This window comes from Juglans regia, chromosome 9 (assembly GCF_001411555.2).
Source record: "Juglans regia cultivar Chandler chromosome 9, Walnut 2.0, whole genome shotgun sequence".
Classification (NCBI taxonomy): Eukaryota; Viridiplantae; Streptophyta; class Magnoliopsida; order Fagales; family Juglandaceae; genus Juglans; species Juglans regia.
This window is the reverse complement of record NC_049909.1, coordinates 11,562,130-11,576,980: the sequence shown is the minus strand read 5'-3', so window position 1 is coordinate 11,576,980 and position 14,851 is coordinate 11,562,130. Positions and strand designations below refer to the sequence as shown.

Here is a 14,851-nt window from a genome sequence, read left to right as displayed (position 1 = left end):
TTTGGGCAGTTATGGTAGCTATCGCCTTAGCCTCTGCCCACTTTGTAAAGTAATCGACGGCTATGATGATGAACTTAGTTCCTCCTTTGCTGGGGGGCATAGGGCCTACCAAGTCTATTCCCCATTGGGAGAACGACCATGAGGACGTTATGGACCGCAACTCTTTAGGAGGTGCACATGGGTTTGGTGCATGAATCTGGTACTGGACACACTTTTTCGTGAAATTTTTCGCATCTTTAAGTGCGTTTGGCCAATAGTACCCGCTCTTACAATCTTTGTAGTGAGTAATTGTCATCCTGAATGACTCCTGCAAATCCTTTCATGAACTTCCTTCATCACGTACTCTATTTCCTCCTTTTTTATACATCGCAATAATGAGTTTGAAAAATCCCGCCTATAAAACACTCCGTCAACTATAGTAAATCTGGTCGCCCTACTTTTTAACTTTCTTGCCTCTTCCCGAGATGGGGGAAGATCACCCATCTCCAAATACTTTTTTATATCATCAGCCCGTCTTGACGTACTTTCTCTAATATGCAAACTTTCCTCTCCTACTGCTGGACTAGCCATCGTTCGTAAATCAAAATTCCATGGCATCGCTTCTTCTTACTTTGCTGAGGTCGCGCACGCCAATCGGTCAGCTTTGAAATTGTCTCCTCAAGGCATCTTCTCGATTCGAAAGTATTTGAGACCTTTGCACTGCTCTTGGACTTGGTGAATGTATTTTATTAACTTGGATCCCCTCGCCAAATACTCCTTGGTGATTTGCTCGACTATTACATGTGAATTGGCTTTCATCTCGACTTCTTCGCCTCCTAATACCCTCGTTATTGCCACACCGGCGAGTATTGCTTCATATTCAGCTTTGTTATTTGTTACTTTGAACTCCAGTTATACTGCATGGTACGACTCTTCCCCCTCACTCGTTATTATGTATACACCAACTCCTCTCCTTGCTCGGTAGGCCATCAACATATACTTGTCATGGATTCTTTTCAGGTGGTTTATGGACTTCTTTTCTGAAATTTGAAAATTCTGCTACAAAGTCGGCCAAGATCTGTTACTTCACAATGCTTTTTGGTATGTAATTGATGTCATACTCACTCAGTTTAATTGACCATTTGACCAGTTGTAGAGACAATGAGGTGATCACCTTTATCGGATTGATTTAGAAATATGGCTGTAATCGCCTTGTTGCTACTACCAAGACGAATGCGACTAACTCAACCTTTAGATATCTGGCCTCGGCTTCTCTCAGGGTCCTGCTCACGTAATACACCGGCTTTTGCTCATTTCCCTCCTCTCGCACCAATGCAGCTGACACTGCGTCCAGAGTCACTGCTAGGTACAACGATAATGGCTCTCCTGGCTTGGTGTGACTGAGCAATGGTGGCTTAACCAAATATTCATTTAACTGGGTAAATGCTTCCTCGCACTTGGCATTCCAATGTCATGATTTCTTAAGCACCTGAAAGAAAGGAAGACATTTATCTGTTGATTGGGATACAAAACTGTTAAGAGCTGCGATCTTGCATGCTAGCTTCTGTACCTCGTTCAAGTTTGTGGGCGACTTCATCTCTATTATTGCTCTGAATTTCTTGGGATTTGCTTCAATTCCTCTTTCTGACACCATAAAACCGAGAAGTTTTCCCTATTGCACTCCGAATACATACTTCGTTGGGTTAAGTTTCATTTGGTACTGATGTAAAACCTGAAAAACCTCCCTAAGGTCTTCCATGTGTTGGTCAAACTCCATGCTTTTCACTAGTAGATCGTTGACATACACTTCCATGTTTCTTTCGATCTGGTTTCTAAACATTTTATTCACCAACCTCTGGTAAGTTGCCCCAGTGTTCTTCAAGCCGAAGGGCATCACCTTATAACAGTATAATTCTCGGTCAGTCATAAAAGCAGTTTTCTCTTGATCAGTCTCATTCATCCTGATTTGGTTGTATCCTGAATAGGCATTCATAAATCTTAACATTTTATGCTCTGCTGTTGCATCTACTATTAGATCTATCTGCGGTAATGGAAAATTGTCTTTTAGGCAAGACTTGTTGAGATCAGTGAAATCTACACACATTTGCCACTTCTCGTTGGACTTATTCACTGATACCACGTTGTACAACCATTTTGGATACTGTGCTTCTTAGATGAATCCAACTGTTAATAACTGATCCACCTCCTATTCGATTACTTAGTACTTCTCGGTGCTGAGGTTTCTCTTCTTTTGCTTTACTGGATGTACCTTTGGGTCTATGTTCAACTTGTGTTCGATGACCTCCTCGCTTATCCCAGGCATATCCTTATGACTACATGCGAATATGTCTTTATGGTCTAGATGGAAATCTATTAGTTACTGTCTCTCTTTCTGTGCCAATTTAGTATCGATCTTCACATGGCTCTCGGGATGATTCTGCTCAAGAGTGACCAACTCCAGGGGCTCATCTGCCTCTCCATGCTTTAAAGTATCTTCATCTCTAGTCTTTAGCTCTGTCATCATTACCTAGGGTCCTAGCGGGAGGATCGCGTATTCTTCAATATCCACAACACTGAACTCTCATTGCCCCTGTCTGAGTTCTTGCACATAACATTCTCTGGCTAAGACCTGCTTGCCGCGCACCCTGCCTATTCTAGCTCTCGTTGGGAATTTCATCTTTAGATGATAGGTCAAGGTGATAGCCTTTAAAGCATTCAACGTGGGTCACTCAATTATCGCATTATATGCTGACCGAGTTCTCACTACTAAAAACTCAGTCATCGTTGTGGCGACATAAGGGTCTGCACCTACATATAGTGGCAATGTAATGGACCCCATCGATTGCACCGCATCTCCAATGAACCCTTCCAACGTAGTTGGTGATGGTTTCAACTGATCTTCGTTGATTCTCATTTTGCTGAAAGCATCACAGAATAGGATATCCGCCGAATTTTCATTGTCAATTAATAACCTCCCAGTGGTAAAATTTGCAACCAACATTGTTACCACCAAAGCATTATCATGGGGATATGCAACTCCTCGGCAATCCTCGTTGCCAAAAGATATTGTGGGTGACACCTATACTCGGGGCTATTTGACGGGTCTCTCTATATTATAGATTTCTTCATATTTTGCCCATCTTGCATAGGCCTTTCTTTTCAAGGAAGTTGGTCCACCTTTTGCATATCTGCTAGTAATCGTGTGTATCTCGTCCAAAGGTGGGTTTCTGCGGTTTTCATCCGCTCTCGTTCTTCGGTCACGAGGTTCATTTGACACCTCATTTCCCTTCTTGGTGATTCCCATGGCCTAGGGCACTTATTCGTTCGTTTTTTGTGCTCAATTTTTTGTTCGTTCGTACACTACCGTGGGGGGGGGGGGGGGATGTTCTGGGCGATCAAATGTTCCAACTCTCCACGGCCCTCATCTCTTCTACTTTTCGTTTCAAGTTGTAGCAGTCCTCGGTTCTCTGTCTCCTTATTTTGTGATACGTGCAATACTTCTCGGTTGGTCGCTCATTTTCATTGATTGGTTCTTCTTCCTTTGTTTTTTCGGACTGGTGCACATAACCGCCATTATGTCTTTTTAAATTATTATCTCGCCTTAACTCATGTTGGTCTCTTTTAGCCTTTTGACCTCCATCTCGGTCTTTCCTCTGTCCTCCTTTCAGTTCCCATTCACTCATTCTTTCTGGTTGGGTGGTCAAGGTGATCAGGGTGTCTTTAGCATTAACAAAATCATTAGCCTTGTCCATGAACTCTCGTAAAGTGGAAGGAGTTTTTCTGGCCAACTCGGCCATAAAAGGGCTCTTTGGCCAAATACCTCATAGCAATGCTGCTAGCATGATTTTCTCATCTTGATCATCGGCTGTCATCTTCTCTTCATTGAAACGTGTTAAATATGCTTTCAAACTTTTATCCTCTCGCTGTTTGACAGTTAATAAGTATGCCTCCTGAACCTTCTACTCACCATGAACTGGATCAAGAATTGCCGGCCCAGTTCCTCAAAACTTTTTATGGAATTTGGTTGTAGTGCACTAAACCATCCTCTCGCCAATCCCTTTAGAGTCAAGGGGAAAGCTCTGCATGCAATTTCTCTCGGGAATCCGTGAAGCGTCATATGGGCTTTGAAAGTCTCAAGATGCTCCACGGGATCTTTTGAGCCATCATACAGGTCTATCGACGAGAGTTTAAACTTTGAGGGCAGTGGCATCATCATAATTTTCGCAGAGAATGGTAGATTTGTGCTGGACAACAACTGATCGGTCAAAGAGAACGTTCCTATCTTTTTGGCCATCTCCTCATATTTATCCATTAATCTACGGACGTCGTGGTGCAGGTTTTTTACTTTCTCGTTCTCCTGATGGCCTTTTCCTGCATTGTTTGCCTTAATCTCTACCCTGTCAGCTTGACTAGGTGTCACATCCTGTCCCGACGACCGTTTTTGGACTTGAGAGTCTCATTTTCCTTACGCAGTGTGTCCACTTCTATGGAAAGTTTCTTTATTATCTCTTCTATTTCTGCAAGTTTCTCCTCATGTTTTGTGAAATTTCTCTTTGATTTCTAGTTGCTTGAGACCGAGTGGTGATGGGCATGTGGAAAATATGTTAAGTGTGAGACATAGGAAATCCCATAGACGACGCTAATTGTTATGGACGTGTTTCACCACCGCCACCTCGTGATCACTTGCAACTAAAGACTAGATGGCTTTGGGGTTTGATGAGAAGCTCCTAATGTTTAAGTCAGTAACCATATGAGAATAATAATTTCCAAGAATTCGATCCCTTTTAGCTACCTATATTCTCCTCTTATATAGTCTCTGGACCATTCTGCTTAAGTGATAATAGATATATCTATTATTCAAATTCAAACTTGAGGATGAGGGTTCTTGCTCTAATGGATTGATGCAATAATTGCCCTTCTTTTATTGCTGCTGGATGGTTATTTAGTCGGCAATGAGAAGTGGGTTGGGCCCGTCTCGAATTTAATGGACTCCTTTGGTATTGAGACTCAAATCATGAATAGGAGAAGACCCAAACCTATACTGTATCGATGAGAAGAATATCCTCTCCAATATTCTAATTGTATTACTAACTATTAACTATTTAAAGGCCTATGAAAAAAAGTAATAATTATTAAGTTCCAAAGCTATTAAATCAAATTATTGGCGAGAATTGGTGGAGGGAATGAATTGGATTCCTTTCCATCGCTTTCGAAGTATCAAGGGGGGCCCCCTTTGGGCGCGTCCCGATATTCCTCCCAAACAGGCCGAACGTGATCATCACCATCTAAATTCCCTAAAACCCCCTTCCCCCACCACAACGAATCACGATTGAAGTCGTTTGACATGCATGGCTGATGGCCGAATACACCGACAAAGGGTATTACCGACATTTAGTATAACGAGGAAGAAAATGTGTAGTTGGTAATCGGGAAGTGATGTTGCCAAGGTCCAGCTGGTGCGTGCCCCAGTTATATACTTCCAATCCAAGTTACGTCGTCGTTTTCATTGTCCAAACTTTTTCTGCAGGTCTATTCAAGTGTGGTACTTCCATCTCCTTCAAGTTTTCAACCACCATATATTTATGAGTATTCATATTAATTATTTTCATACACTACATACCACATGCCATATTTATTTTTATTTATTTTAAATTTTTATTTTATTCTTCTTAAATTAATTAAATTCTTCTACTCTCATCTATACACCACATATTTAAAAAAATAAAAATAAAAATAAAAATAAAAATGATATGTAGAGATGATGAGTAAATTTTTTATATATTTATTGCAAATAATGATTATATTAAGAAAATTTATATTTATCATCTCTACACACTACACACCTCACTTTTTCTATTTTCTATTTTTATTTTTTTCTCTTATATGGTATATGGATGATGAGTAAAATAATTCAATTAGTTTAAAAATAACAAAACCAATTTTTTTTTTTTTATAAAAAAAATATAGTGTTCGGTGTGTGAGGATAATGAGTAGCAAAGTTTTTATATCAAATAATATTTGTGCTTAAAGATTAATTAATATTAAAAAAAGGTAAGAATAATACTATACTTCATACTCTCATCCTATTTTCATCACACTATATAAAATGTGACATATTTATTATCATGAATGATAAAAAATAATCTAATAAAAGATTATTTAATAATAATAAATATATAATATCTTATATAATATGATGAGAGTAAAATAGTGATGTATCGTATAAAATTTTTCTTTTATAAATTATTTGATAAAACTCCTTTGATTTAAGCTTTATTTAACTTCAAAATGATTAAATAATTAATATACTTTCACACAAAGAAGATGTGAACTGTGTCTTGTAGACTGACTGACATCCCCTGTTTTACAGAGAAACTGTACCTGCGACAGAGAGACATTAGAGTAGAGATTTGTCAATAATTTTTCTCTACTCATTTGCAAACCTCCCTTTACGTATGTCACTCGTTTTAAACTTTTATATCTTCATCAGCTCGGCTGCTCGCACACGCCTCTCAACTCTCAAGCCATTACGACAGTCCGCTTTGCTGCAAAAAACCACCTTTCTTTTCCCGTTCATTTCTTTTTAAAGCATCATTCCCCACTTTTCAGTGAACATTTTAGGCGTGGCCCTGTGGTTGTGGTAGATACAGGATTATTTACTTTCTAAAAGGCAGCGCCCGCTTGATTTTGGTTCAGAAAGATTGTGTTAAAAAAGGTGCTTTTCTTCGCCTTTCTTTAGTCCGATATGATTTTTTTTCTTCAATTACTGTTTATGTTTGTGAGTCTTACTATTGTTTTCAACCCTATAGGTACACTATCATTTCCCACCTCCATTTTCTTTTCTTATAACAAGCTAAACATCTCTATTATCATTATCTTCTTTCTCTATATTATTGGCTTTCCATGTGGGTGGTTTAATCTTATGGGTCCTGATATTATTTGAGTATTTTGTTTCAGGATCCCAGGCTCATTTTAGTGGCTTTTTGCAGGATTTAAGATCTGGGTGGTGGTTAGATTCGGGTTTCATAGAGCTAGTCTATGGTAACTTATGCTTGTAATTTCTGTTTCCTAGAGTCTTAGAGACAGTTATAAAACGAAGTTCTAGAAAGAGAGAGATCAATGGCAGGAGGAGGTGGTGGTGGAGGAGGTGCAAAAGCAGATGAGCTACAGCCACATCCAGCAAAGGACCAGCTACCCAACATTTCTTTCTGCATTACCAGCCCACCTCCATGGCGTGAGTATCTCTTTCACTCTCACTCATCCAAAGTTTTTTTTTTGGCTGACGTTTAACTTGGATTCTGAATTGTTGTTTCATTTTGGAAAATAAAATTGATAGATTATTCATGGTTGGTCGTAGTTTCTAAATCTGATTCTTCTGAATCTATCTTGGTATATCTAAGGCATACTTTGTTTAAGTTAGTCTGAATTCGAATCCATTATCTCTGCGTTTAACTGTTCAAAAATATCTTTACTGAGTTCTCCCTTTTTCCTTAGCAGATACCCTCTTTTTGAAAAAAGTAAACCTCTATTCGTTTTAAATAAACCTCATTCTTGTAAAGAAAAATTCTGATCCTGTTAAAAAAAGAACTGCTTTTTGTTTTTCTTTTAATTATTTTTTACTGGGAAATATTGAGGGATTATTTTTGGGTGCTAATGCTGTACTGTTTCGGGAACTTGGGATTTGGCTTTCTGTCACTAGATTACATGCTGCGTTCCTAATTATGAGTTGGTTACAGCCATTTTAGTTCCTTTTCTTTTTCTTCTAGTTTTGATTTTCCTTTTAAGAACTTATCTCTAGTTTTTTCTTTTTCGCCTCTTCTTTTCTTTTGTTTTTCCTGGTTCTCTACAGTAGGCATTACACTGTTTGTCTTAACGCAAGAAGGCCTCTTTTGACTCTTTCTGATTATTTGGGTCCTAATCCTTGTTAGCCATTTTGATCTGCTTAAATTTTTTTTAATTCAAACACATTGTCACTGTTCATAGATTGGGTTATTTATTATTTCGTAATATTATTAATTTATTTTATTTTTTTTATATATTGCTTTCATTTGTAAACCATTAAACGCTGTTATGGGACATGATTCAGCTGAAGCCATCCTTCTTGGGTTTCAACATTATCTTGTGATGCTTGGCACGACCGTTCTCATACCCACTGCTCTGGTTCCTCAAATGGGAGGTGGAAATGTAAGCATCCAAGAGACATTTGAAAAAAAATGCTGTTTTTGATTATATCTGATACTTGCTTCAAGGTGTCACTGGTAATTTTACGTGCTATTATTGTAGGAGGAGAAGGCAAAGGTGATTCAAACCCTACTCTTTGTTGCTGGTTTGAATACATTGATGCAGTCATTGTTTGGGACTCGACTGCCTGCGGTCATTGGAGGGTCATATACCTTTGTCCCGACCACAATTTCAATTATCCTTTCTGGGAGATTCTCCAATATCCCAGACCCTATAGAGGTTTTGTGATCTCAGACCCATCCCATAATATCTGGTGGCATTCGTATAATCCTTTGATTTTCTGGTTAATAACTTAATATGGTGTACATGTTTAGTGCAAGTGTAGTACATAACTAGTGTTCGGCTTTGGCATGTGATATTGCAGCATTGCTGGTAATTATGTGGACGCATTCTCTTGTATACGTTCTGTGTACTTGTGCTATTCCTATTTTTTTGTATTAATAAAAATTTTTTTACATATTAAAAAATTGTTGCTGGAAATAATGTGTCTTCATTGCCCCTCAATCACTGCCAAAAAGAAAATAGGATAGCGAACATTTTCCTATTCAAATCCATTTGGAAAAGTAAAGAGGAAGATGATTATCATGTATTCAAACAAACTACATAATGAACATGTTATTATAATCTATTTGGAAAAAGTAAAGAGGAAGATGAAAATTATGGTATAACTTATTGGTGTTTGCACCAGCGTGGTTGTAACTATGTCACCTTGTCATGATGCTTATACAGAAATTTAAGAGGATAATGCGGGCAACCCAGGGTGCTCTCATTGTTGCTTCTACTCTTCAGATTGTCCTGGGCTTCAGTGGCCTGTGGCGCAATGTTGCAAGGTTGGTTCAGAGCCTACACAAATACTAAATGAAACAATCCTAGGGAGAGTTGGGGCCTTATCCCTGTTGTTTATGAATAACTGTCTGGATTCCGTTTACTTGTGCATCATACAAGATCATTGCATAAAATGCAACTGAAAGTTATTTTCATTATTTTGTTTTTGATGGTTAATACTAATTTTAATTGAGAACTCTGAATCAGTTTGATTTCTGATAGAGATTTATTAATCACTTCACATTTACTCACTCCAGCTTTTCCTCCAAAAGAATCTGCAATGAACCAAATAACTGAATACGCTGTTGTGACTTCTCATACTACAATTTGAATATATTTTTGTTTGATTCATGCATTTTTCAGGTTCTTAAGTCCACTTTCAGCTGTTCCTTTGGTAGGATTAGTCGGATTTGGGCTGTACGAGTTAGGCTTTCCTGGGGTAAGTCTTCTTTTGCTGTAATGAACCCTTGCCTATTATCGCTAGATCATGTTACTCTCGGATGCTGACTCTTGGTTTTATTCTCAAGGTTGCGAAATGTGTAGAGATTGGGCTGCCAGAGCTTGTTGTTTTAGTTTTCATTTCACAGGTACTCATCTTAAACATTTGACAGATTCAATTCTTATGGTCTTGAATTTATTTTCTGTTTTATCTATAGCATTTCTTTGAATTTTATCCTCAGAATCTTTTATAGCAACGATTACCGTTAGGCTAATATTGTTCAATGCTTTTTTATGCAGTATATGCCCCATGTGCTACATTCAAGAAAACAATTCTTTGATCGTTTTGCAGTCATTTTTTCAGTGGTGATTGTTTGGATTTATGCTCACCTACTCACTGTAGGTGGGGCGTATAACAATGCAGCACCAAAAACGCAAGTAAGCTGTCGTACTGATCGTGCTGGGCTTATAGATGGTGCTCCATGGTAAGTGAGGTTGTTTCATTAAAGAAATGCTCTTTTCAGAATTTTTATCTGATAACTGTCAGTCCGATTATTGCCACAAAATACAGCGCCCTGATATTTGGCTCTATTTGATTGTTAAATTTATAACAGCCCATGCAAATCCCTTTTCATAATCATTAAGTTGTAATTCAAGCTGTCGTGGTTCTTCATCCTTTATTTTCACAACTTCTTGTTCATTAGATTAAAAATGCACCAAAACCCTTCAATTTGTGTATGTCAATTGTTACTTTCTAGTGTAAAGGTGCTGTAGGATATGTGGGTTGAGGTAATTAATGATTCTTTGATTAGTGAACCGAAGCTGAAGTTCAGGCATTTAGTTACATGGACTATTAAGGAGAAATTCTTTATTTTTTCAAAAATATTGTTTTCGCTGGCCAGGGGTTGGGGAGGGGAGGGGATATTTGAGTTTCCACTTGAGTTGTCCAAAATGGTTGCCTCAGTTCAAATGAGTAGCAATACATTGAAAATTTTGCATTGTGAACTGGGATTTTGTTTTTTTAAATTATTTGTCAGAATTACTTTGAGCAATTTTTGCTTTTAAGTTGCCAACCCTGGTTAGTTTAGAAGGATTCCTACAACCCAAGCCTTTGGTATGGAGTAGTTTTAGTTGTGTTATCATCTTTAACTTTTGAGCAAAAGCTATTATAGTGAACTATAATCTGGCATGCATGTGGTGTTTTTGTAATTATAGATTGATTTCAACCTCAGGATACTTCACCTACTATGTTAATGTATCTACCAAGATAAATTCGTTCCTCTGTTTGATTCTGGACATGGGTGAAAGAGAAGTGTTTGGAATTTGGTTTGCAGGATACGAGTTCCATATCCTTTTCAATGGGGAACTCCTTCATTTGATGCTGGTGAAGCCTTTGCCATGATGATGGCTTCTTTTGTTGCTCTTGTAGAGGTGTGGTTTCTTTCTATTCTTCTTCTTTGGAATGATTCAAACCAAGAACCAAAATGTATTACCATCATTGCTGTTGTGATTGCCGTAATTTCTCCTGCACTTCAAATTTATTTTGTACTCTTGCCGCTGTGTCTTGTGCTTTCATTTGAAGTCCCTTAATATGCTTTTAATGACTAGATATTCCTTATCAGTACTGATCCATGATATCTTTAAATTGAATGTCAACAGTTTAACCCTACCTTAAGCATTATGACGTTCTCATAGTCAGAATCAAAAGTTCTTATTCGTAGCTAATATTTCATTATCTGAACACTGATATCTCTAATGATGATGTTTTTGTTAGTTTGTCTCCTGAAGTTTACTCATTTCTCATGTATTTCGGATGATTTGAGCAGTCCACTGGTGCTTTCATTGCGGTATCAAGGTATGCAAGTGCAACTCCGCTGCCACCTTCCATTCTTAGCCGTGGAGTCGGTTGGCAGGTAATTAGAAAGGCGTCTCTCATATTTTAGTCAAATTCACCTGACAATGCAATAGGAGGTTCTAGCTATCTTTTCATGTGTTATGGTGTGGATAAATTCCATATTTCTCTTGCTGTACACATCGTTGCACGAAGATATACTAATTAGAGGAACTTGTTTAAAAAAAACACTGGATTACTACTCCCGTGTAGCCTGAGACTTCAGCACGCATTACAAATCAAAGAGAAACAGAATAAAATAGAGTGCGGGCTATTCCTGATTCAAGCAGAACCACGCATGCAAATGCTGATGAGGAAGAAATGGAATCAAAATTCTCCATTGATGGAACAATTTATAAACATTTGTGTGAAGTAAAAGAACAGAAACCGGAAATTGCTCCATCAGTGTGTATGCTGGTGCTTCCCCTTGATCCACCACATGGTCCTACCCGTGTTTAAACTCAGGCTTGTCCATGTTTATCAAGGTTACCATCCTCTCAGCCTGATCTGATTAAACCTTTAACAATAAATATGAAAACTTGCAAGAAAAAGGTTTAGAACTTGAAATCATAAGAAAAAGTGAAAAAATAATGAGAGGATTATCGTAATTACTCTGTCCATCTGGGTTGGTTGCTGAAGGCTATTATTAATTCTGGGACTTGACCATGTGGTTTTTTTCATGGTACTCATAAAAATCAAATATTTATATGCTAGAACAGCATTTGCATGTTTCTTGGTGTTTAGATTCGAGATAAAATTATGTTCTTATTGTGCATTAATTATTTTTGCTCACAGGGCGTTGGCATCCTGTTTTCTGGGTTGTTTGGAACTGTGAATGGATCCTCAGTATCTGTGTAAGACCCGTAATAGGGGAAATCTATGCTGTATGACTGTTCTATTCCAATTAAGTGAAAACAAGATCTGAGGACTTTACCTGGCTTATCTACAGTGAGAATGCTGGTCTTTTGGCCTTGACTCGTGTTGGCAGTCGAAGGGTGGTACAAATATCTGCTGGATTTATGATTTTCTTTTCCATTCTTGGTAAGTTGTTGATGCTTGAGATGTGATAAAATGTATGAAAATTGAATAATTATTACCAATCAGCCTTTCTTTCCAAAAATTTGGTTTCTGTTAATCAGTCGACTTTTCGTCATTGCACAGGGAAATTTGGAGCAGTCTTTGCTTCAATCCCAGCATCCATAATTGCTGCCTTGTACTGCCTTTTCTTTGCTTATGTGGGTATGTCTCCCTGATTAAACATGTTAACAAGTAGAGGTGTGAACGCTTGATTTATTATGTTCATTTTTAGTTATGCTTATGGTGCTTACTCAGGTTCGGGGGGCCTTAGTTTTCTTCAGTTCTGCAACCTAAACAGTTTCAGAACTAAGTTCATCTTGGGCTTCTCCATCTTCATGGGCTTGTCGGTGCCGCAGTACTTCAACGAGTACACAGCAGTCAATGGTTATGGTCCGGTCCACACAAGCGGAAGATGGGTATGAATGACATGTCAACCCTGAATCTATCCTGATCTAGTAAACTTTTCTTAAAATCATTTCATGGTAGTTTCTGAGCTCCACTGACAAAAAACATCATTCTTTTCTTGGCAGTTTAACGATATTGTGAATGTCCCTTTCTCATCCGAAGCTTTCGTTGCTGGTTGCTTGGCGTTTTTCCTGGACAACACGCTGCATAAGGACAGTGTAATCAGGAAAGACAGAGGTAAACATTGGTGGGACAAGTTCCGATCATTCAAGGGTGATACAAGGAGTGAGGAATTCTATTCCCTGCCCTTCAATCTGAACAAGTATTTCCCATCTGTTTGATCCCGGCAGCCCTAAATTATAAGAAGATTAACCATAAATTACTCCGTTCGAAGGTTCTCAAAAACTGTCTGATCGTGTTATAAATCATTGTTATCTCCATTATTTGTGAATCTTAGTACATGCTACATCGGTATAAGAGTCTTTCTTTATAGAATGCCTTTTGAACATTTTTGTTCGTCGGAAATCCAATGGCACGATCGGAATTGGGCTAGAGGATGAAATCTGACCTCTCCACCCCTCAGTCTGGCATAACCGTGCAACGGTTCTGCGGCTTGAGGTGCTGACCAGACCAAACCACGAGGGCAAATCTCTACCTCTATTGGTGTGGTCCGGCAGGCATCGACACCCAATGAAAGGAGGAAGAGACAAATGAATGAAGGGTGAAAATGCAGTTACGTTAAACAGAACATATAATTACAACTATAAATTGGTAATTATTTTGAAAAAGTGAATAAAACGATTTACATTAAAAAAATTAATTTTTTAATAGTAAATTTTACTCTTTTTCAAAACGATTACGTAGTATTTATGTACTTTACAGTTGTATGTAAAATTACTCTACGTTAAAAGTAATTAAACATAAACAAACAAATATAAAAGGGTGAAATTGCAATGTAGAACACTAAGACTGTGTTTGGATGTTGAGTTGAGTTAAGTTCTTTATGAATAGTAGTAAGTTGAGATGCTATAGTGAGTTTTGTGAGGTCTATCTAAGATGAATTTAAATATATTTGAATATTAAGATGAGTTTAGATGTATTTATGAGAAGTTGAAAAAGATTGTGGGTCTCACGCGTAAAAAAGTTTTGAGTTGAGATGAGTTTAGTAAGTTGAGAATTGAGTTTTTGAATATTAGACTTAACTTAAAATTAGATTAAACTGAGTTGAATTATGATGAGTTTAACATAAAATGGAGCACTTAACAAAGTTAGGTGCCCCGTGTAGAGCACGCTTGGATATGAAAATCCTAAAACTTTGCTTGCAAATGAAACGGGCAAATATATGGTACGACAGTCCTTTAGCTTTAACCCTGTTGGGTGCTGACAGAGTTGCGTTCTCTTTTTCGCCGGCCTGTTCCAGGCTGCAGGCAGCAACAGAAAATAAAAAGAGAATTTGCTAGAGGAAAATCTTCTATTTATAATCCTTTCATCATCCTCACATAACATCCAATAAGTTTTCAGATTTAGCTTGAAAAAATGAAACCTTCAGAACTCTATGACTCTGCACTAACTTATTTTTCGTGAAAAATCGCAAGTTCTGAACCTGCCTTCATGTCTGTACCTTATTCTTATCGAAACTGCATCATCTGGATTAAGATTGTTAGAGAAGGGGGATTGGGGTGGCTGAAAAATATACACCACCTTTTGGACCAGAGAAATGCGACATGAATCAACTTCATTTCAGGTGAAATGGATTATATCCATTTGATATAAAGCACAATATATTTTTACCTATTTAAAATAGAGAAATTCTATTTACAGTTCTGAGTGAGGGGTCTCATTGATGAATGAGAGTAAAAGGAGAAAAAAAATATCATTTTAAAAATGATATTATTGTAATTTTATTTTATTTTAAACATAATTGTATGGGCTTGCATGAACAGTTTCTATTTTGAAGACTGTATGTAGACTAACTCGATGTCAAGTGTCGAGATC

At 37.7% G+C, this 14,851-nt stretch overlaps 1 protein-coding gene across 3 annotated transcripts; it reads left to right on the top strand.

Moving 5' to 3' along the window:
• Nucleotides 1-6,407: 6,407 nt before the first annotated feature.
• Nucleotides 6,408-13,381, top strand: LOC108991181 (nucleobase-ascorbate transporter 6-like). Of its 3 annotated transcripts, none has more exons than XM_035694118.1 (15): nt 6,408-6,694; nt 6,969-7,213; nt 8,066-8,163; nt 8,263-8,439; nt 8,950-9,050; nt 9,409-9,484; nt 9,573-9,632; nt 9,784-9,968; nt 10,818-10,914; nt 11,310-11,396; nt 12,170-12,228; nt 12,324-12,415; nt 12,536-12,613; nt 12,707-12,867; nt 12,982-13,381. In XM_035694118.1, the coding sequence occupies exons 2-15, from the start codon at nt 7,099-7,101 to the stop codon at nt 13,195-13,197; spliced, it is 1,602 nt and encodes a 533-aa protein (XP_035550011.1). In that variant the 5' UTR covers nt 6,408-6,694; nt 6,969-7,098; the 3' UTR covers nt 13,198-13,381. The 3 variants fall into 3 exon arrangements, with proteins under 3 accessions (XP_035550011.1, XP_035550009.1, XP_035550010.1); XM_035694116.1 differs by having other exon boundaries at nt 6,937-7,213; XM_035694117.1 differs by lacking the exon at nt 6,408-6,694 and adding an exon at nt 6,765-6,788 and having other exon boundaries at nt 6,937-7,213.
• The last annotated feature ends 1,470 nt before the right edge of the window (nt 13,382-14,851 follow it).